The sequence below is a fragment of the Castanea sativa genome, chromosome 9 (assembly GCF_040712315.1).
Source record: "Castanea sativa cultivar Marrone di Chiusa Pesio chromosome 9, ASM4071231v1".
Classification (NCBI taxonomy): Eukaryota; Viridiplantae; Streptophyta; class Magnoliopsida; order Fagales; family Fagaceae; genus Castanea; species Castanea sativa.
The window spans coordinates 37936274-37957196 of record NC_134021.1 but is presented as its reverse complement, the minus strand read 5'-3'; the positions used below and the strand labels follow the sequence as shown (position 1 = coordinate 37957196).

General features: G+C 33.5%; 1 protein-coding gene and 1 long non-coding RNA gene across 5 annotated transcripts; both read left to right on the top strand.

Moving 5' to 3' along the window:
• The first annotated feature begins 5269 nt into the window (after positions 1-5269).
• LOC142611132 (transcription factor TGAL1-like) lies at positions 5270-19847 on the top strand. Of its 4 annotated transcripts, XM_075783174.1 has the most exons (12): positions 5363-6068; positions 7240-7343; positions 8072-8145; positions 8250-8444; positions 8718-8795; positions 8890-8949; positions 9117-9194; positions 9307-9358; positions 12217-12488; positions 18259-18507; positions 18885-18920; positions 19181-19319. In XM_075783174.1, the coding sequence occupies exons 1-11, from the start codon at positions 5971-5973 to the stop codon at positions 18897-18899; spliced, it is 1275 nt and encodes a 424-aa protein (XP_075639289.1). In that variant the 5' UTR covers positions 5363-5970; the 3' UTR covers positions 18900-18920; positions 19181-19319. The 4 variants fall into 4 exon arrangements, with proteins under 4 accessions (XP_075639288.1, XP_075639289.1, XP_075639287.1 ...); XM_075783173.1 differs by lacking the exon at positions 18885-18920 and having other exon boundaries at positions 5270-6068; positions 8301-8444; positions 19181-19847; XM_075783172.1 differs by lacking the exon at positions 18885-18920 and having other exon boundaries at positions 5371-6068; positions 19181-19847.
• On the top strand, positions 12512-16636 carry LOC142611133 (uncharacterized). The gene is made up of 2 exons (XR_012839955.1): positions 12512-13246; positions 13882-16636. It is a non-coding gene; the product is annotated as an uncharacterized LOC142611133 (long non-coding RNA).
• Positions 19848-20923: the final 1076 nt, after the last annotated feature.

The following is a 20923-nucleotide window of genomic DNA, read 5'->3' as shown; positions in this document are numbered from 1 at the left end:
TGTCTTTTCATGATTGATCCTTAACCATTCAAACACTTTTATGACCGGAGAGAATCCTCACTCTTCCTCTTTGTTTTTTTCATTTTTTCAAAACTCACCCTACCTAAAAGTAGCAGTCCGCCTACATATCTATTACCATTTCCAATCTCACTTTTCTTTCTTTTTCTTTTTTTTTTTTTAATTTTTTTTTATTTTTATGTGTCAATTTATAATAGGATTTCAACATTTTCATGTGAGTTTATTGCCAGCATTTGAGCATGTGTTGTCAACTTATATATTAATCATAAGTTAACACATAAAGTGTCTGTTTAGGAATAGTTTATTTAGCTTTTTGTTGAAAATTTGTCGTTGAACGTTAGTAACTGATGATATATTAAACTAATTATTAATTGCTAAGCTTTGATTAGTATTCAATTTTGTTCTAATCATTGGCAAAATATTGTTAATGTGATTAAATCAATTTTCACCACAATGCTTCTGATGAATTTTCCCACTTCTAATATATATGTGTGGTGAAAGGAAGGGTCATAAAAAGATATATATATATATATATATATCCCTACTACACTATTCTTGGGTAATGAGAAAGTACTATACGAGAGATTTATATCCTACAAACTGTGGAGGGTTTATCTCACTGGAAAACCTATGTACGGTATGTATTATCTCAAAACAGTGACATGGTCTACTCCTCAACTCTACCATCTAAAAAAGTTCACGAATTGACAGTAAATTATTCTTACGTTAAGAGATTACATTAAAACATCATCAAGGTAACATCTCTCTATTATTCTCTAATTTTAGGTAAATTATAATTTATGAGAATTTCAATAATTTATATGATATGTTGAATGTAATGAAATTCAATTTATTTATTAATTATTGTTCTTAGGAACAACAATTTCAAAACAACTGCTCTCTCTCTCTCTCTCTCTCTCTCTCTCTCTCTCTCTCTCTCTCTCTCTCTCTCTCTCTAGAAAATAAAAAGAACTCCTAATACTTACTCAATTGGCTTAACATTCTTTATTAAAATATAATCATATTAATTTTGTTTATCTGATGTTAATTGCCTTATATTATTAGTTCACAAGACTAATATATTTTATTATAAGTTTTGTAATTTAATGACATTGTCATTAAAAGTAAAAAAAAAAGGATTCAAATCCATTTTCTCAATTTATTGTAACAATTAAATCATAAAAATATTAATAATAGATTTATTTTTTTTGGTTTTAAATTAAGTCAATCTTAAAATTCTTAGTGAAGACAAAAAGATTTAATAAAAAAAAAAAAATTGGATGCATACCATTCATTAATGAATCATTTTTTTTTCTTTTTTTGATCATTGATGGATCATGTTAACCAACCCACCCCTTAATATATATATATATATATATATATATATATATATATATATATATATATATAAAAACTATTTTCTATTGTAAATTTCAACAAGCATCACGTGTAGGGAGCTGGTAGTAAATATCAAATATGAAATGTGGGGGGGGGGGGGGGGGGGCATATCTTTGATCCAAAGTTATCAATTTTGACTTTTACTCCTAAGGGCATAATAGTCATTTAATTCATTAAAAGAAGTTCTGTAAGCTTCTTTGCGGGCGGCGCGGCAATATGAAAGACTGCTATTGGTTCAACGACGATATAATTTTACATAACTAACCTCACGTGTTCCCATGCCACTGTAAGAACCCTCAGGTTGTTCAAAATCACAGAACTACCATCGTTCTTAATGAGACAAAGGATCACGGCGTAGTGGTCATATTGTAAATTTGAAGACTCGAAGGGCTTATTTTTTGAAGGGCCCGGTTTTTCTGTTGTGTCACTGTGATTCACTGTCCGTAACCGATCCATTTGCAAAGATATTTTATTAATTTTTTATGTGAGAAAAAAGAGAAAGTTTGAAACTATCAAGTATGGCCCTTAAGGATTTTTAGAATATAAAAAATGAGTGGTAATTTCATTGAAATTGCAGTTTGCCCCCTGTCCTCACCTACCCCCAAACCCAGAGAGGTTTGACTAGTTTGTGCCTTTGAATGACTTTATTTACAAGGGTCAATAAAATAGAGTCTTTGGAATAATTGCCATGTTATTGCACTGCTAGTGGGGACGTAGAAATGAAACTCTATTTCTAGTATACGGATAAAGAGAAAAATAGAAAATGTATGATGGTTTAAAAAGATTAATTTGGTATACATATAGAGGGCGTTTGGATAGCAAAACGTGCGTCCATGTTCAACTTTTTTTTTTTTTTTTTTTCCACGTGCATCTGTCACTGTTTATTGGCCATGAACAGTAATTTTAGGCCAATGAACAGTACTTTTTGAAATGAACAGTAATTTTTACACATTAAAAAATTATTTTTATACAGTATTTTCAGTTTTCAGTTTTTAGCAATAAGTTCTATCCAAACATACCCATAGTAGAGAGTGAAAAAGAAGGAAAATATACCTAGTCAATGAGTATAGGACATGATGATGATATGATATTTGTTCAGATTAAGGGGCAATTATATTGGGGGTTCTAGATATGATTGAGATCATACCACGATTCAATTACATGAGGGATCTATCAAGAAGGGAAGAAGAAAATTAAAATTAAATGAGGGATCAATTTTCATCTAGGTACTTAAGATATTAAAAAAATGATTATATATTGTGCACGTATTATTTTATAAATATTTTTTTTATAGTAAAGTGATCATGTGCACACAATATGACTATTTTCTATCTGTTATATTAATAAAATAAAAAAGTACTTAAGATGTTGATTTCTTAGTAAGTAGATGAGTTTTTTTATCACTCCTATATAGGATAGTCACAATTGATCACACTCACATTTCCAATTGAGTGGCAAAACTCTTAATGCACTCACCTTTTTTACTTACATAAAAAAATAAGGTCAATTTCTATTATAAGTTTTTGATAAAACTGATAGAAAAATGCATAATTGAAAATAAAAATATTGCTTTCCCTTGTGTCATGAAAGAAGAAAAAAAAAAGTATAATTACACCCTTATATATGAAATTAAAATAATTAATTAAGACAAAATTGGTTGTTTATGTAAGTGCACAATTGCACCTGGACCCAAGAACAGTTATGGGCTCAGGCCCAATGAGCCTTAAACAATACGATTTGTAGAGTGTGGGCTTGAAACCTAGATTAGAAATGGATGGGACTTAAATGACAAACCAAAGACTGCCAATACTTGGAAACAACAAGGAATATTGTAAATAGGCTTCCTCGGACGTAAGCCGAGAGCTGCATTCTTATATTATATCTCTCTCTTTGTCTTTTTTCTTTTTAGGTTACCAAAAGTTCTGTCCCCTTTTCTGTCTTAAATTGCTCTTTAAATACTACTCTTTTGAATGCTCTGTACACGTGTTGCCTCACCTCCCCCTTAAACTAGATATTTTTTTTCTCAGTGCCTTTGAATAGTGACCAGAAGTTTCTCTTCCACTGTTCAGGTGTCACTTCCCCATAAATGCGGCCAAGGTGGTAGATGCAGGGTCTTTAATGTGGAGGTAGCAGCCTTTATCTTTGACTTTTCTTCAACACCGGTGCTTCTGGGGCGTTCTAGGGTTCACCCCTTTTTAACCATTGGTCTTGACCGTGTCATTCCCCAACCTTTACCATGAAATCCCGAGTTCTTCAACATTTATCCGAGGATAAGGCCACCCTCGGCTGGATCTTCGGATCCTCGGCGCATGGGCCGACCCATAGTACTAACAATTTCTAAACCCAGGATCAGGTCGGCCTTCCTTAACACGGCCCACAAGGCCCACGTTCCCATCAGGATCTTTTTGCCCCCCCACAGTTTACTTATCCATGTATTTTAAATCTCATTAATTTTCCCTTTAATTTTCTTTGCATGTTTGGAGGAATATAAAATTCTCATCCTCTTTTTCTTCCCACCCATTTTATGGCCATACTTTAAATTATATGAAAAATTATTTTAATTTAGTTTCTACTATGGATGCGAGACAAAAAGAGAAAATTACATCTTCATATAAAAACATTAGAAAGAGTATCGGTGATGATAACTTGAAAATCCCAACCTAAGGGCATAGAAGGATTGTTAAGAGCCTCGGTCACTACTTTGGTGTCTCCTTAAACATGGGAACCTGACCTCCCTTATAGGCGATAGCAGAGATGGCAAGAAGGATAGCTTAAGTAGAGGGGGATAAGAAGACTTTTTTTAGTGGTAATGGATAGGATTGAGCCTTGGGAGCCCTTATTGACCGCAAAGATGAAAGATACTTGCTTGATCTATGAAGGAAAAATCAAAATTAATCTTTATCCAATCATGGGGTGGAGGTGACCAGAGAGCCAAACAACACAGTGGAAATTAGAGGCTTTATTGATTTCTTGATCTAGATTTGGATGGAGTTATGGAGTATTTCTCAAAGACTAGCTTGTTTCGGTGCCATTGAGGTATTATACTTTCGGGTGTTTGTTAGTTTATTATTGTTTTAAAACCATAAATTAAAGTTGCCTAAAAAATGATTATAAAAAATCAAAAGAATTTCTTTCTATTGCATGGCTCATAATTCATAGGTCTACGAAAAAGGGAATTATCTATTTTGATGTGGGCACCACATTACCATATGACTAATTTGTAAAAAAATTGTAAAATAATTTATAGTTCTAACATTACTCGTTGTATACTTATGGGGCCATAATGTTTCCAAAATTCTAAAGACAATTACAATCTTCTAAAACTTGAATGGATATAATAAATTAACTGAAATTGTGTAATTAGTATTAAAATATCTAACGTGGATATTGATATATTATCAATTTATAAAAAAATTGTAAAACAATTTGTAAGTTTAATATTATTTGGTTAATATTCGTGGGCCCATAAAGACATTTACAATTCTAACACTGAAAAAGATGATTGGGAGATAAAAGCTTTGCAAAAGGAGACCAGTCACAGGGAAGTGAAAGAGGGGTACTCAATGACATTATGACAAACTTGAGAGGGAAAGTTCTGATATGCACCAAAGTATCGGACGCAAAAGAAAGGTACATACATTTTTACAAAGCAGTAAAAGAAGAAAAAACAGAAAGAAACCACAATGAGAGTAGAAAAGTATATACAAATACAAAAAAAAAACGGGTGGCTTTGAAAAATGGGAAAAAGTAGAAAGAGAAAAGGACAGATGAAGTTAGATTGGAATGGTCTGAACGTCACGCTTCTTCTTCTATAAGTTCTATAGTTCCATTCTCTCTCTTACAAAAAAAAAGAAAAAAAAAACTAAAAAAAAAAAAGCTCAAAATTCAAGGTGGGTCTGTTTGAAATATAAGAGAGAGAGAGAGAGAGAGAGAGAGAAGTTGTTGTATAAAATACTGTATTCTTGAGTATACGATCAAAAAGTCAAAGTAAGTTATTAGAGTAGTATTTATCTGCAAGAAAGGCTCACTGGTTAGGGTTTTCAGTTTTCTTTTGGGCTCCTCTCTCATTTTCAGCTTCTGGGTGTTGCTCAAATAGTGATAAATCAGTGTTTCAAGCACTGGGTCTTTTGGTTTATGTGTTGGGTTAGTGTTAGTTTTGCTTCAAGTTTTTGTTTTTTCTATGCAGTTTGTGGTGGTTTTGGTGAATTTGGTGCTGGAAGGGGTTGTTAAGGTTTAGAGGGTCTTTTGTTGTACTTTTAGTTTGTGAATTTTAAGGTTTGTGGGTTGATTCTGTTGGTTGGTTGGTTCGATTTTGGATTTGGGTTTGAGTTTTAGCTTGTGTTTGTTTGGTAAAAGTTGCATCTTTGCTCTTATGTTATGGAATAGAAGGTGATGAAGTGGTAGTTTGACTTGGCTTGAGAAGCTACTTGTACTGTAGTCTGTGATTTTGGAGTTCCTGGTTAGTTTGATTTTGTAAAGGGGTTTTAAGATTTTTGGGTTTTGTTTTGAGGGGGGATAAGGTGGTGAATTTGATGATCATGGTGATGGTGATTCATGGGTAGTAGAACAGTGAAGATTGGAACAGAAGATGCTAATAAAGTTGTGACCGGGATGCCGAGCTTCGTTCCTGCTATACCCACTTCTAATTCCCTGTAAATTTCCTTCTGTTTCTCTTTGTTAGTACACGTCTGATTTGAATTTTACTGTTAAATTTCATTGGCCGTAAAGTTTAATTGGTTTTTAATGCCTCATCTTAGTTCTTGTTTTTTTTATTTTTTTTTATACAAGTTTCTGGGATAGTTTACAAGCTTTGTTTTAATACTGGTGATGAAATGGATTTTGCTACTATAATGTAACTTTGGTTGATTAATTAGAGAAATTCTTGTTTGCTGCTGAGATTTAGAAATTATGTTGCTGAGGAAGTATAGGAGAAGAAAAAGAAATTTAGAATACGATTTTTGATTGCCTTATTAAATGGGATATGAGGTGACAATGCTCCATTAATGCCATTCTGCTATTTGGTCTTGTTGTGATGAGTTCCCTCTTGTTCCTCTTTTTTTTTTTTTTTTCTGATGATGAGAAACAGAATAAAATATAATATTATGAAGTTCTGTTTTACTGTTATTATTTCTAATGATGCCTTAATTGACTTGTGGGAACGTTTTCTGATAGTGTAGGAATATGTTTTATTTCAAATTAATAAAAAATGTGGGGAAAAGTGTGGGGATTTAAATCAATGGTTGTGCGATTATATGTCAACAGGGAAAAAATAGAGTAAAATTGACTAAATTTGATTATTTCCCTAGACTACGAACACAACTATTTCAATCAACTATCATAGTTTAGGTGTTTTATCAGATCATCCTAGTGCTAAGGTGTCGTCTCACTATTCATGTAGGTGTACATATTCCTTTCCAGATTATTTCCTTTTCACAATGTGTCTTCTACAAATTAGTATGAGTTTAAAATTTGGAAGTTCATTTCTTAATTTGGGTATAATACGATATTGAAAATGTGATCAAATATTTGGTTGATAAGGATTAGCATATCAAGATTGATGAATTGAGTCATTAGTAATCATTCAATAGAAATTGTCTGTACTGTGTTGATTTTATGAGACTGAAAATTATCAGTCTCATAATTATGCTTTGAACATATAGAGGCTTTAAATGGATGTGTATCTTTGTGGATGGATTTGTTGCATTCTTAGCATACTTTTAGCTTTTAGTACCTGGCTAGGGAATATGGATTATATTACTTTTTATGGTTCTTATTTTTTTTTCTTTGTTATTATGGGTGGTTTGATGATCTTGTGGCTTTCAGTGGCACAGAAGGAAACGCCATTGGTTCTTCTCGAATTTCAGAATTCGGAACTTTTGAGCAATCACTTGGATTTCGCATAGAGGATGCTGTTGAGCTAAGTAGAAGTACGTGACTAAAATTCAATCTTTGACCAAATTAGATTAATCTTGTTGTGGTTCTTTCAATTACCAATCATACAATGTTTCTTTTCTTTTCATCCTTATTTTTTGCTTTAACTTGAATAAGTGCATAACAAATATGCCTAGCTAAAGTCTTTAGCAGAAAGCATTGTTTCCAATCTCTCCTTCTTTTCCATGTAGCATGAGAAACTCATGTATTGCCCTAAAATGTCTATATTGTCTGTTGTAAATAAGCTTATAGATATAAATTGCCTGATGCTTTTCCTCATATCTATGTACTTAACCCAATAACCATGTTCACAAATTGCTATGACCTTATATCCTGTTGTTGTAGGATGATTATTGTGGATCAATTCATTTATAATTATTTTGACCTATGCTCAGAAATATTGCCTTTAGGATTCATTTTGACCTTCTGCATAAATCTTTCTTATTCATCTTTTCTTAGACTTCCCCGGAAGTATGAGCTTGTAAAGGCATAATTTCAGGAAGTACAGGAATTACAATCACAGAAAATACCGATCCATGGTTTTTGAGTTGCTTGGATTGCAATTTGGTCATGCATGTAATAGTTTGTATTATGAATCTTAAGGGTTGTTTGTGAAATATACTAACATGATTTATATAAAATTAGGATGCATATCTCTCATGTTGAATGTTACGTGCTTCTTAACCATCTTCTCTCCCTATTTGATAATTTTATTGCCTTTTAGATCCCCTATATAACCAGATGAAGTCAAGTAGCCAGACACTAGGTACAGAAGTTCAATTTGCCACTTTAAATAAGGTAATTATTTCAATTTCCGTAACAGTTACTTGCTTCATGTTCGATAAAATTAATACTAAGCACTTGTTTTTCTATTCTCCTTTCTCCTGCATTGTGGAATTTAGTCACTTGCATCTTCAGATATAAATCTATCTGCTGCTATTGTGGGGTCTCAGACTTTATCACTACAAAAAGAATCACAATCAAATCTAGTTTCTACATCTGGTGGCCATCGTGAGAACTGGGGGGAGTCCACGATGGCAGAAGCAAGCCCCAGGACTGATACCTCAACAGATGACACGGACGACAAGAATCAAAGGGTGATGTCTCTTTCATTGTTTATTCATCTTATTCAGCTTTCTGTAGATCATGTCATCTATAAATACCTTGTAGTAATGCTGCTATGTGGTAAATTGATGCTAAAATGTAATATGCCATTTCATTAGATCCATATGGTAATAATTCTTTAATGAGAACTATCTTTGCTTTTGAAATGATAGGAAAATTGCATGTAAGAACTTTCTTTTTCATTAAAAAGCTTGGCTGCTCTTTGGCAGTGACTTTAAGTTTGTGCCTTCCTTGTCTTTGTGCAGCATGAAAGGGGTCAATTGGCTGTTGTTGCGGCTTCTGATTCCAGTGACAAATCAAAAGAGAAACCAGGGGATCAAAAGGTAATATGATTTAAATGATGTATATTCAGATAATTTCAGATCAATATGATTTAAACAATATATATTCAGAAAATTTCAAATCAAAATTTTGCAGACTTTACGCCGGCTTGCTCAAAATCGTGAAGCTGCCAGAAAAAGCCGATTAAGGAAAAAAGTAGGCCCTTATGTGTCTTCCGTTGTTTTCTCTTCATGAACATTGTTGTCATTGTTATGTTGCTGTGCTTTTAATTATAATTGCTGAATATGCTGGAATGCAAGCTGCTTCAATTTATAATAGTTTGTGTATAAGATGCAACAACTTGTTTTTACTTAAATTTTTAGGCATATGTGCAACAACTTGAGAGTAGCCGCCTAAAGCTAACTCAACTAGAGCAAGAGCTCCAGCGAGCCCGTCAGCAGGTTTGACAATGTTATCCTCAATTAAGTGCAGTACTCCTCTTATCCTTTTGACATTTTAATGTGATGGCTTGGGACATTGTTCTTATGTTTCTAATAATATTTTTTCTTCAAGGGCATATTCATTTCAAGCTCAGGAGACCAATCCCATTCAATGAGCGGAAATGGTATTTAAACTTCTTTTTCCTTTTGATTCTTTATGGATTGTGTGCCTTGATTTGGAAAATTGATCACAGAATTAATGTCTCTAAAAAATTTAGAATCATATTCTTATTATTTTGCGCGTTAAGGTCCTTAAAATTGTAACCACGTGGTTGTAGCTGAAATATGTGAGTTACTGAGTTTTATGATAAAATTCGCTTAAATTCTTAGTTGCGCAGGCAAGCTCAATGTACAATTTGATGTGGACACCTCAAGTGGATTGCTTATCTTAACCCATCAAGGGTTTTAAACATGCCAAGGTGTTTTTGAATTTGGATTTTGAATTTGGTCTTTATTGTGATTTTGAACTAGTTTTTTTTCCCTTTAACTAGTCAGGGGTGAATGCCCCTAGGTTGCTTGGTAACTGGTTTTGGCAGGTGGGGTCAGTTGCCTGTAGGTTTTACCAATAGTTCCCTACGTTATTGAGTATATATATTGAATTTGATCTTTTTTGTTATTGAGGATATTATGGGTTTTAATTGTGGCATGATTAGAATCTAGCCCTATTAAAATTGTGGCTTTTGTAATTGTGAAAGCGGTACAATCTGAAAAGAATTATTATGATTAGAGAATGTTTTCTCTTTGTTAGGTGGTGATGCCTAGGGTTTTTAGGCAGATTCTAGATGGTGAAGCGTAGGTTTTTTCCTTTTTTCATTATCTTTTTCCCTTGATCTCTATTTTTCGATCTCGTCCTACATCATCTTTCTTTCATGACCTTCATGGGTTGCTCAACTGCAGTCTCTTTGAATCTGAACTCTTTTTCTGGCATATTTAGTGACTATTTCTCCCTCAAATGAAGGTACAAAATAGAGAAAGCTTTAGTTGTTAAAGTTTTTATAATTAGTTAATTAAACTTGAATTGATCTTATGAATCCTTTATGATCATTGAATCATGGAAAAACATTTTGTGTTATGTATAGGTCAGTTTTTTAGAGAATATTCCAATTAATTCTCTAAATTAGTTGTTTTATCAATTTCTAGTTTTGTTTTGGGCTTCGGGCTTTAAATTATGAACTTTTAATGCTAGATACTTAGTTTTTGGGGGTAAGTAATGCTAAATGCTTTCCAAATCATGGCCATCTCTATTTGCTCATTGTCTTTGATCTAATGGTAGCATAGGTGTCTTTTTATTATCCATTTTTTGTTTTTATTATTTTTTGATGTAGGTTTTTGGTTTAGGTCTATATGGGGCTGATTCATAAAAAAAAGGTTCTACATGGGGCCGAAGTTTGGCTCTTGCGCTTATAGTGTCATGTCCTAGAGATAAATGGAGCACCCTGAAGTTTGGCTCTTACACTTTATGTACCTACGGTACTGCTGCAAGTGGACTGAAGCCCTGTTACCGGACAATCAGAACAAAATTAAATAACATAAAAATAAAGGGGTATGGCCTAGGAGTCGGCACCTAGGCCTAGCTTGAAGTTAGCACCAAGCAGAAAAACCACTAGGAGTCAACATCTAGGGTGGAACTGGAGTCAACACCAAACCAAAAAGACCAAAGGGCCATTTCTTTTAATCCATTGAAATATAACTATCTCCAAGAGGAGTACAATAGTTTGCTTATATAGGCAAAACTAAACCCTAATTCTAATTGGCGAAATTGCTGTATTACAAAAATAACATTGCTTCCAAATACTAATAGCCTAATAAACTTCTAGGACCTAAAACATAAAAATATATTTTGACTTTCAAAGATAAATAAGACTAAATTAAAATAAAAATCTCCTTGTGTTTCCTGCATCACCACCCCTCCCCATGATGCCAATAACCCATTAATATAAGACTAAAGTACACACTCTTGGCTCTTAAAGTTGGGGGCTGTTTTCATTTTTTATGTTTCAAAATTTTCATTTTCATCAATTGCCAAGGTGAAAATAGAAAACTACATTAAATGTGGAGGGTCAAACTGAAAATTTTGAAACTTTATAGGCCAATATGAAAATGAATCAAATGTGAAGTGGTAAAATGTAATTAACCTCAAATTTTAAGGGAGGCATCCATTAAAATCACACATAAAAGGATCTCCTTGATGTTGGCTCCGTAAACTGGCAAAGAATCCACTAGGACTACCATCAACATGAATAGAGAATCTAATAATTAATGCTAAAGTAGATCCACCTTCTCCCTTGGGCCCAAAAACCACATCATTCCAACATGTATAAGAATTTTCTAACTTGACATGGTTGTATGCTTCTCCAAGGTCCAATTTACATAATATTTTGGAATACTAGATGTTAGTCTACTATATACACATTTATGTGTGATAAGAATAGAGTCCCAAATTTCTCTCTTTTTATAATAAATGCATTTTGTGATTTGAGTCAAATGTCTTGGAATATAATTCTCGTTTCTCTTTATTAATAATAATGGTTATGTTACATGTTTTGTGTAATTCTTAACTTCGATGTAAAATTTTAAATTGTGGTTAGATATCAAAATCTAGTATATAAGATGGTCCCTAAAAAAAGGTATGTAAGATGGGTTGTGTTCTTGGACCCAACTTGAACAGGCCCACCTACAAACTGTTATTGGCTCTTTCCATATGCATAAATTCCAATGAGGAGGTATGTACTGACAAGTTTGTGCCTGAAGGCAAGTATCCTTCAGCATTTTCTGGCTTTCACTAAGGTGCACATAAACAGTATCTAGGGTTGGGTGGTGGTTATGGAATTTTATTTTGTTAATTATTTGTTTGCATTGGCTTTTCTGACTAAGAACTTTATGGTGCAGTAATTATTAAAAAAAAAAAGAAGCTCAGATTATAGTTCCATGAAGCAGATCTTTTATGGTTAAAATTTGTCTTCTTGATTGCATGTTTCTATAGGTGCCTTGGCATTTGATGTAGAGTATGCACGGTGGCTTGAGGAGCATAACAGGCATATAAGTGAGCTCAGGGCTGCAGTCAACTCGCATGCTGGTGACACAGAGCTTCGCACTATAGTTGACAATGTTACAGCACACTTTGATGACATTTTCAGGCTGAAAGGAATTGCAGCAAAGGCTGATGTTTTCCACATATTATCAGGAATGTGGAAGACTCCAGCGGAGCGGTGTTTTATGTGGATTGGTGGCTTCCGGTCATCTGAACTCCTCAAGGTCAGTTTCCTTTTCATAATTTCTATGTCCTCATCTGTTTTAGTTGATTTTGTGATAAAGTAGGAGAAGAATATGTTTGACACAACTATGTTATCTTAAAAATAACTGAGCATTGTTTGTGTGCGCGATTGATGTAATGCTGTATGTATTATTTGGATAGCACAAATGGTTTCTAAGCTCCACACAAACACACAATAGGACTGACATTCCTTCATGGGATTGAAACTGATATTGCTCCCCCACTTGTTTAAGGGTCAAGAGATGCCATATTGGTCCAAAGACCATTTGTTTCTCAGCTTGAGAATTTAAGTCATTTTTGGTAGAAATAAGAACTATATAAGTATAAAACTTGATGTTCTGAACTGCGGGCAAATATGAATTGGAAGATCATTAGTTTGTACATAAGAATATAAAGCATATATGTGTGAGCTCATGATGTGGGATTTTATGTTTTAACTTAGTTTTATTTACTTTTAGAATTCAATTGTTTTTTATTGGTAAGTTGGCTCTTATATTAGTTCTTCTTATTTAATTAGCGGATTAGTATTTTGTTTAATTTCTTAGAGTTGAAGTCATATTTTGTAATTCGATAATTGGGTTTCTGTAAGTCAATTGGATTTAGTTAAGTTATAGTAGTCTATATAATCACACTATTGTACTCCAAAGTTTACAGTTTGGCTTTACTAGTAAAATTTCCTTGGGAATTCTTTTAAATGATCTAGTGTTTCCTCCAATCAACCTTAGGTGTTGACTCGTAGGTTTGGAGAGTTAAGGCCCCTAGGCGAGTTTCTTTTTTTGTTTAGTGTGTAGCTTGGAATAAGATCCTAACGGGAGACAATCTGAGATTGAGGAGAGTGGTTTTTGTGGATTGGTGCATTATGTGCCGTCATTGTGGAGAGACGGTAGATCACCTTTTTCTTCATTGTGAGGTGGCCTATCGGTTATGGAGCTTTGGTTTTATAACTTTTGGCTTGGCTTGGGTTATGCCTAGTTCGGTTCCAGACTTGCTTTTTGGATGGTGGAATTGGCTGGGGAAGCATTCGTCTCAGATCTGGAATTTAGTCTCGTTGTGCATCCTTTGGTGTATTTGGAAGGAGCGGAACCGGAGGACTTTTGAGAATTTGGATAGCTCTAGGGATCAGTTGCTTGCTTCTTTTTGTGGAACTCTTTTTGATTGGTCTCGGGCGTGGGGACTCACGTCTAGTGATTCCCTCCCTTCTTTTCTTTGTTCCCTTCTCCTTTTGTAATTTCTTTGTTGTTTGGTTTTCTCTCTTGTTTCTCTTTGTTTTCTTTTTCTTGTATTTCTGGGTTGCTTTGTGTTTTTCAGGCATAGAGTAACCTTTGTATATATATCATTCTTACTTATCAAAAAAAAAAAGGTGTTGACTCGTAGGTTTTCTATCTTGCTTGGTCTCAACTCCAAACATTTTTTGGCCCAATTATCAATGAGAAGATTTTTCTTGTATGAATCGCTATTGTTTTGATATCAATAATGGTAGTCGTTTCAGTCTGATAAGGATTCAGATATATCCGCTATTGAAAATTCATTAATGGTCCATTTTGACTTGATATAACCCTAACGTATAACATTTGATATATATAGGTCTACATACACTTTACTCTCTTGCCCCTAGTTTTATACTCATAACAAAGATAAAACAGGAATGCTGCTACATATTCGATTGGCTGTTTGTCCGCATAATCAACAATGTCAAGTTTTGCGAAAGCCTACTCACACCAGTGGTTCAATTGGAAATTTTATGATGCGGTCCCTCCTTTAGTCTTTGAGCCAAGCATTTCTGAGAAAAGCTTGTTGGAAAAGTCAAGGCTAGGATGTGCTATCGTGACTGCTAGCCAGGCTGAGTAGTTGTGACCTGTCGGAAGCCTTCCCCCTTGCACAATGTCATTAGACAGAGTCCTGACTAGTGCTTGGTCTGAGAATTGAGAGCCTCACACCAATCTATTGGGACTACTGACCAATCTTATTGATTTGCAAGCTTCCTTTAATTGTCAGTAAAAGAAGAGAAAAAAGAGGGCTTTTGAAAGGCCGAAGCCATATGGTTTGATTATTGGAGTATAGGTCCAATTGACATGTGGTCTGACCCACGAAATTATACAGTGGGCTCTTCCTGGGTATTTAGACAATACAAAGCCAGTAACTTGTGAAGTGCAAGCCATGCACTGCAATAGCGAGTCCATGGTCTTAAAAACCAGTACGGTCAAAGAACTGTTTTTGGTCCCGGTTTCTGGTTTTTAAAACTATGAGTGAGTCTGTAGCGTAGTTCATGAAGTCTAAGTTCTTGTTTCAATTATTTATTGAAATTTTATTCTACTGAATCATGGTGATATTAGAGGCACCTATGTTTGGTGGTTATCAAGACCCATGGGTTTTCAACATTTGGTTACATGAGATAGGCCAATTCTTTAAACAAGAAGGTTTATTAGATAAGGTTTGCCAAGATGAAACTCATCGGTAGAGCTTGTATTAATAAAAAAATAGTGAGAACCTTTGTCTTATATTGTACAAGCCTGCCATTATTGAGTGGAAAGAAATGAAGAAAAAAAATCAAAGAGGAATATCTAGCTCAATACTATTGGAAGAAATATCTATCACAATCTCATCAGGATGATTTTTCTAGTTTGAGAGAGTCTACGGTAAGGGAACAAACAATGAGTAGCACAATATGATTGGTCGCACAGCCTCTGGTCTTAAGCCTAACTACTCTAGGACAGTTTGCCATAGAGCTGACCTTAGCAAATCTAGCAAATGCTTTTAAAGAATTGTCCGTATTGAAAGAGAAGTTCAAGCGCCAAACTAGTGCTTCAAAATTTGTGGAGCAAGAGTAACACATTGTAAATAGCAGGGGTGACATATTTGAATAGTGTGTAGCAGGTTTAATTCAGTCTATTGAAGAATCAAATTTGTTGGTTACCCTAGGTGCCAACCTTTTCTTTCTTTATTGCAATTTTCTTTAGTGTTTTATCCTACGATAGCTTAAGAATCTATAATCTATAATATATTATAAAAAACTAATGATGTTTTACTTTTTGTTGATCTTTTATATTTTTCCATATAAACTTTTGAGGTCTTACAATTTTACACGTCATAATTCTCTCATGTATATATTTTTAATTGAATTAATTATATATTTAGACTCTCCACTAAAATCTTGGCATATTATATTTTCTATAAATGATAGAATATATAGATCTATATAAACACTGATAATAAATGCCTAATATTGAGATATGTATTTCCATAAAAAAAAAAAAACTATCATAATTATCAAATTTCATATTTAGATTAAAAAAAAATATATATTATGTTACTTTTTTGTGCATTGCATGAGTTACTGACTAGTTTAATGATATGTCCATACTGTTGCAGAAATAAGAAAAGAAAAATAAAAAGTATACATTTTAGTTGAATTCATTAAACGTAAAAGACAATCTGCAAAGTACACCTGCAAGTAATAAAAATGTTATGTTAAAGCCAGGATGGAGACGTGCAAATGAAGGTAGTGAAATAATAGATAAATAAACCCTTATCCTCCTGTTGTGAACAAACAGTGTAACTATTGTGTGCAAATGAAAATTCAGCTTGAAGCTTTGAGAGTGCTTTGTAACTCCAGAAATTTCTATTTTTTTTTTATAGGTAAGAAATTTCTATTTTTCTATTGGAAGCATATGGTTAAAGTCATGTAGCGCTTTCTAATAGGATACTAAAGGTCTCTTTTATTGTTTAATTTTGGATACTATCCCAGAAACCTGCTCTCTCAATACGTATCACACCTTCCTTCCAAACTCATTTTGTCTCGAAACTTCCAAACAAGTTGTCTTGAAGCTTTCACATTGAGTTTGAAGTGAGACAATAAAGATATAAAAGTTAAAGCCCAATATATTATTCTTGTCAAGGTTCATTGTATAATCCTAGTCCGAGTTCATTGTACTAGGAATCTTGATCCTACTTGTAATCCTAATCCTTGTCCAAGTTCATTGTAACCCTAGGGCTAGTCCTAAATGTAGCCTACTATATATATTATTAAATGGGTTCATTGTAACACAAAGCTCAGTAATAGTGAGTTCTAGTTATCTTAAGTAAAAAAAGCATTTTAGCATCGAATAAGAGATTTGGAGTTTGAACCCCGTTTACACCAAAAAACATGAAGATAAAGGGCAATAATCATGAGCAAAGACCATAGATTTGAAAGTACTTACCTCTTATAAAAAACCATAGAGCTCAGTAATAATTATGTAGTCATTTTGGGCCTTTTTGCTGTGGATGTAGGTCTCTAAGGTTGAATTGCGTTAATTCCTTACATTCTTTCTTCTTAACCTAATTTGTTTTTTTATTCTAACATGATATAAGAGTTAGGTCTCTACTCTTTCTAACATAGCATCAAAGGCTCAATGCTATATTTTGTTTTTCTAATAGGTTAAAAGAAATTGAAAAAAAAAAAAATACTACTTCTGTCCCAAATTGTTGGTCGTGTTTAGAAAATCCAACTTTTTTGGACGACATTATTTATTATCTTGTCTCGTAATTAAAAAGATAGAAATTTCCAAATTTACCCTTAAACAAAGTTCTCAAAAAAAAAAAAAAAATCTTGTTTAAAGTGCTTGTGCTTGGTAGGGGCATAATAGGAAACTTGGTAAATTAATGGCTTTGAAACATGAAAATTTTTTGGGACATCCCAAATTGGAAAACAAGACCAACAATTTGAGATGGATGGAGTAATAATTTGAACTTGGAGTGTAGAAGGCTGATAGAATTGCTTTACAATTTTAAATTCTCTGTTTTTGCCTACAAGCCTGGCTATTGGAAGGAGCATGGTGGGAGGAGCATATTGGGACCTAATTTGTGATGGTGCACTATTACTGAGCAATTAATTGCTAGAATCTAACAATATTCAATCTAGAGTTGAATGATCTAATCTCTAATTGTGTATGAGACATCTACTTGACATTTCTTCACCATAAATATTGATAAACTTCCACTTATCTAAAAAACCTTAAGCTGTTAGGAAATGATGAATTTAATTACTTAAATTATTATTGTAACACTCAATCTCACATGTGGGTCCATATTTTCACTTAATAACTAGGGCCTATATGTGGGTTTTTTAACTTTTAAATGGGAGGTAGAGTGAAAACAAGGTTCAAACTTAGGACCTCTTGCTCTTATAGTATGGCACACTACCACTTATCCCAAAAGTTTAAACCAAGTAAATGATGAATCTAGTCACTTAATCATTTTTCTAACATATATGGCATTCATAGGGGAAGATGCACTAGACACGCACATACATATATAATGAAGTTTGTCTACAGATATCCCACCTCCAACACCCCCCCACCCCCCCTTTTTCTTTTTTTGTTTTGCTCCACCCAATTTGTTTTTCCTTGATTTTGTTAAGTTGGTGACATGAAAACCTACATGGGTGTATATGTGCATGTCCAAGATATTCAACATGGAAGTAAGGACTATATTATCTACTTTCTTATGTTTCTAGTAATCCTTCTGATTTTCTTATCATTTTGCCGTTCTGATTTCAACATTGTCTTTCTTCTTCATCATGCATTTTCGGAAAGGATGTATTGTAGATGATGTGACCCAAAAAAAAAAAAAAAGCACTTTTGGGACATTCTGTTTTAACGTGTCAAAATTAAAATATATAACACCTTGTTTTTATCTTGGCAGCGCTTATTTTTTCTTTATTTTAAAAAATTCATTTTGTAACTTTTTTTGACTGAATTCCCAATGGTGCAGCTTCTTGTGAATCAATTGGAGCCTTTAACTGAGCAACAATTGGTAGGCATCTACAACTTGCAACAATCATCCCAGCAGGCTGAAGATGCTCTGTCACAAGGCATGGAAGCATTGCAACAATCCCTGGCTGAGACATTGGCCAATGGCTCACCTGGCCCGTCAGGATCATCTGGGAATGTGGCAAACTATATGGGTCAAATGGCCATGGCCATGGGAAAGCTTGGAACACTTGAGGGTTTCCTTCGCCAGGTAATTTTCTATTATGGTTTGATCCCGCTTATTTTTTCCCAGTATTTTTTATTCACTCATTGCTAGGAAGGAAAGATGGCGAAATGAAACTCAATCTTAAAACAAGCTAGATTTGAAGTGGTAGGATAATCCTTACATATGGTAGAAAATTGCTTCTTGGCATTGCTTTAAAATGCTTTAGCTACTTTGATATTTTCAGTAAAATAGTAGGAAATCTGTAAGTCTAATTGTTTTGAGGAATGTAGGCCTCGCACAATTATAAAATTTAATTTATGTTCCTTGTCCATAATTAGCCAGTTTGTATTTCCATAGCATTAGGATTAGTGTTCCCAGATCTGCACTTTTCTGAATGATTTAATACTTTGGTATATTTTCAGGTATTTGGAACATGAGGACTAAACCAAATCCTTCATGTAAATGTTGTATTTGTATATGTTCTTCCAAGCATTTTGCATTTAATCTTGCATGGGAATTTTTATGGAGGGTGGGGGGAGTCTGCAAAAAAGAAAAGAGTCTGATTACTTTTCATTAACTTCCTTATTATTATTATTAAATTCTGCAAAATCTGTCCTCCTGCTAGGTGAAGCAAATCAACCATTTAAAAGGCTTAGTGCTAGTTTTGATGCAATTTGTACATAACTTTGGCTTCTTTCCCTTTTTTGAAAATTACCAGGCTGATAATTTGCGTCAACAAACACTGCAACAAATGCACCGTATATTGACAACCAGGCAATCCGCTCGTGCACTTCTTGCAATACATGACTATTTCTCTCGTCTTCGAGCCCTCAGTTCCCTCTGGCTTGCGCGGCCACGGGAATGAGAAGCACAAAATTGTCCTGATGAAGTTCTTTTGAAGACTGACTCAACCCATCCTATCAAATGATCATTAAGCATAGAGTTCATAAAGGATCAGTCATATGATTCACCATTCAGTGGATTTGCTGTCGATCTTTAACCCTAAATTCATTTGGGATTGGGTTGTCATGCATTAGTCACATTGATCATCAAATTGAAAGTTGCAGATCTCTTTGTTGTTGATATCGTGTCCATCTGCACTTCTAGTGTCACATATGTTTACCTAGGTCGTTTATTCTCATTTCTTATGTTTAAACTATAGATCCAATAATCTGATTATGTTAGCTGTTTAATAGAACCAGGAAGGAAAATAGGATAGTATTTGTAATGTAGGTTACAGTAATCGATTTGTATACCAGAATCAGATTATATATTGGAGTTATATTTTTTTTTTGGTGTTTGGATTTTCTTTATTCATATTCAACATGTAAATATGTTGCTGTGCACAATTTCATTGGCAATGATAATTTCGTAGGTTGGTTGTATCGTTTGGTTTTAGTGGAAAGTCAATTTTGTATGCTGAAATGTGCTGGGGAAGTTTGGCTATAGTTGGGTTTCATCAAATTGATTTATTGCTTTCCTGTATAAAGAAATGTACAGTGACTTATGTTACAACTTACAACCACATTCTGTTGGTTTTTTATTCTGGCTTAAATTAGTTAGAGAACAAAAAAGGACTTGTATGTAAATCCTCAATAATATTAATTTCAGTGTGTCAAAAAAAATAAAAAAATAAAAGAGAGCCTAAAAGTATGGGCATGGAAATATATGAAGGGCATAACAGAAAAAAGAAAAGAGAGGAATGTAAAATATTGATCCTATTAAATATAACTTGTTTCTAGTTCAAAGAAACTTAGTAACTATCACATTATCAAGAAGATAAACTAGTATGAATATGAGTGTATTTACTTGAGCATGCATAGAGCTAGTAAACGCTGAAGTTTTTCAAATTTGGAGTCTAGTGGATAAAGGATTGAACATAGACAAAAACAAGAGTATTATCACACAATGGTTCTCTTAGAATACATATACAAATAGCATAAGATATAACAAAAAGAAAACAATATAAGGCCCTGTTGGGAATGAGCATAGCTTTAGATATGCTTCTCAAAAGTTATGTGAAACTGCTTCCTTCTTCATATATCCCAGCGTCATATTCTCTTACTAACTTGAGGTTGAACATTATGTAGTTGATATAACTTGTTATTATATAAATGTAATTGAGAAATTAGATTTATAGTGAGTTAAATGAGACTATTTTCATCACTTTTATACTTGTATATGATAAGAAAAAGGGAAGCTTAAACTATAATGATTCTGATCAGTATACTCTTTTAAAGATTTTAACTTAATTTCTAGTATGTGATGTTTTGTTCTTATAATATAAGTATAAAATTAGAGCAAAATTAACAATATTATGTTATACCAAATATGATTTTTTATATTTTATTGAACTATCATTAAAATACTCTGAAAATGAGATACAAAGGTCTCAGAGAAGCCAAAAACATGAGAATGAAAACTATTAGCTCACAAGAAGTTAGTGCACAAGTAATTGTCT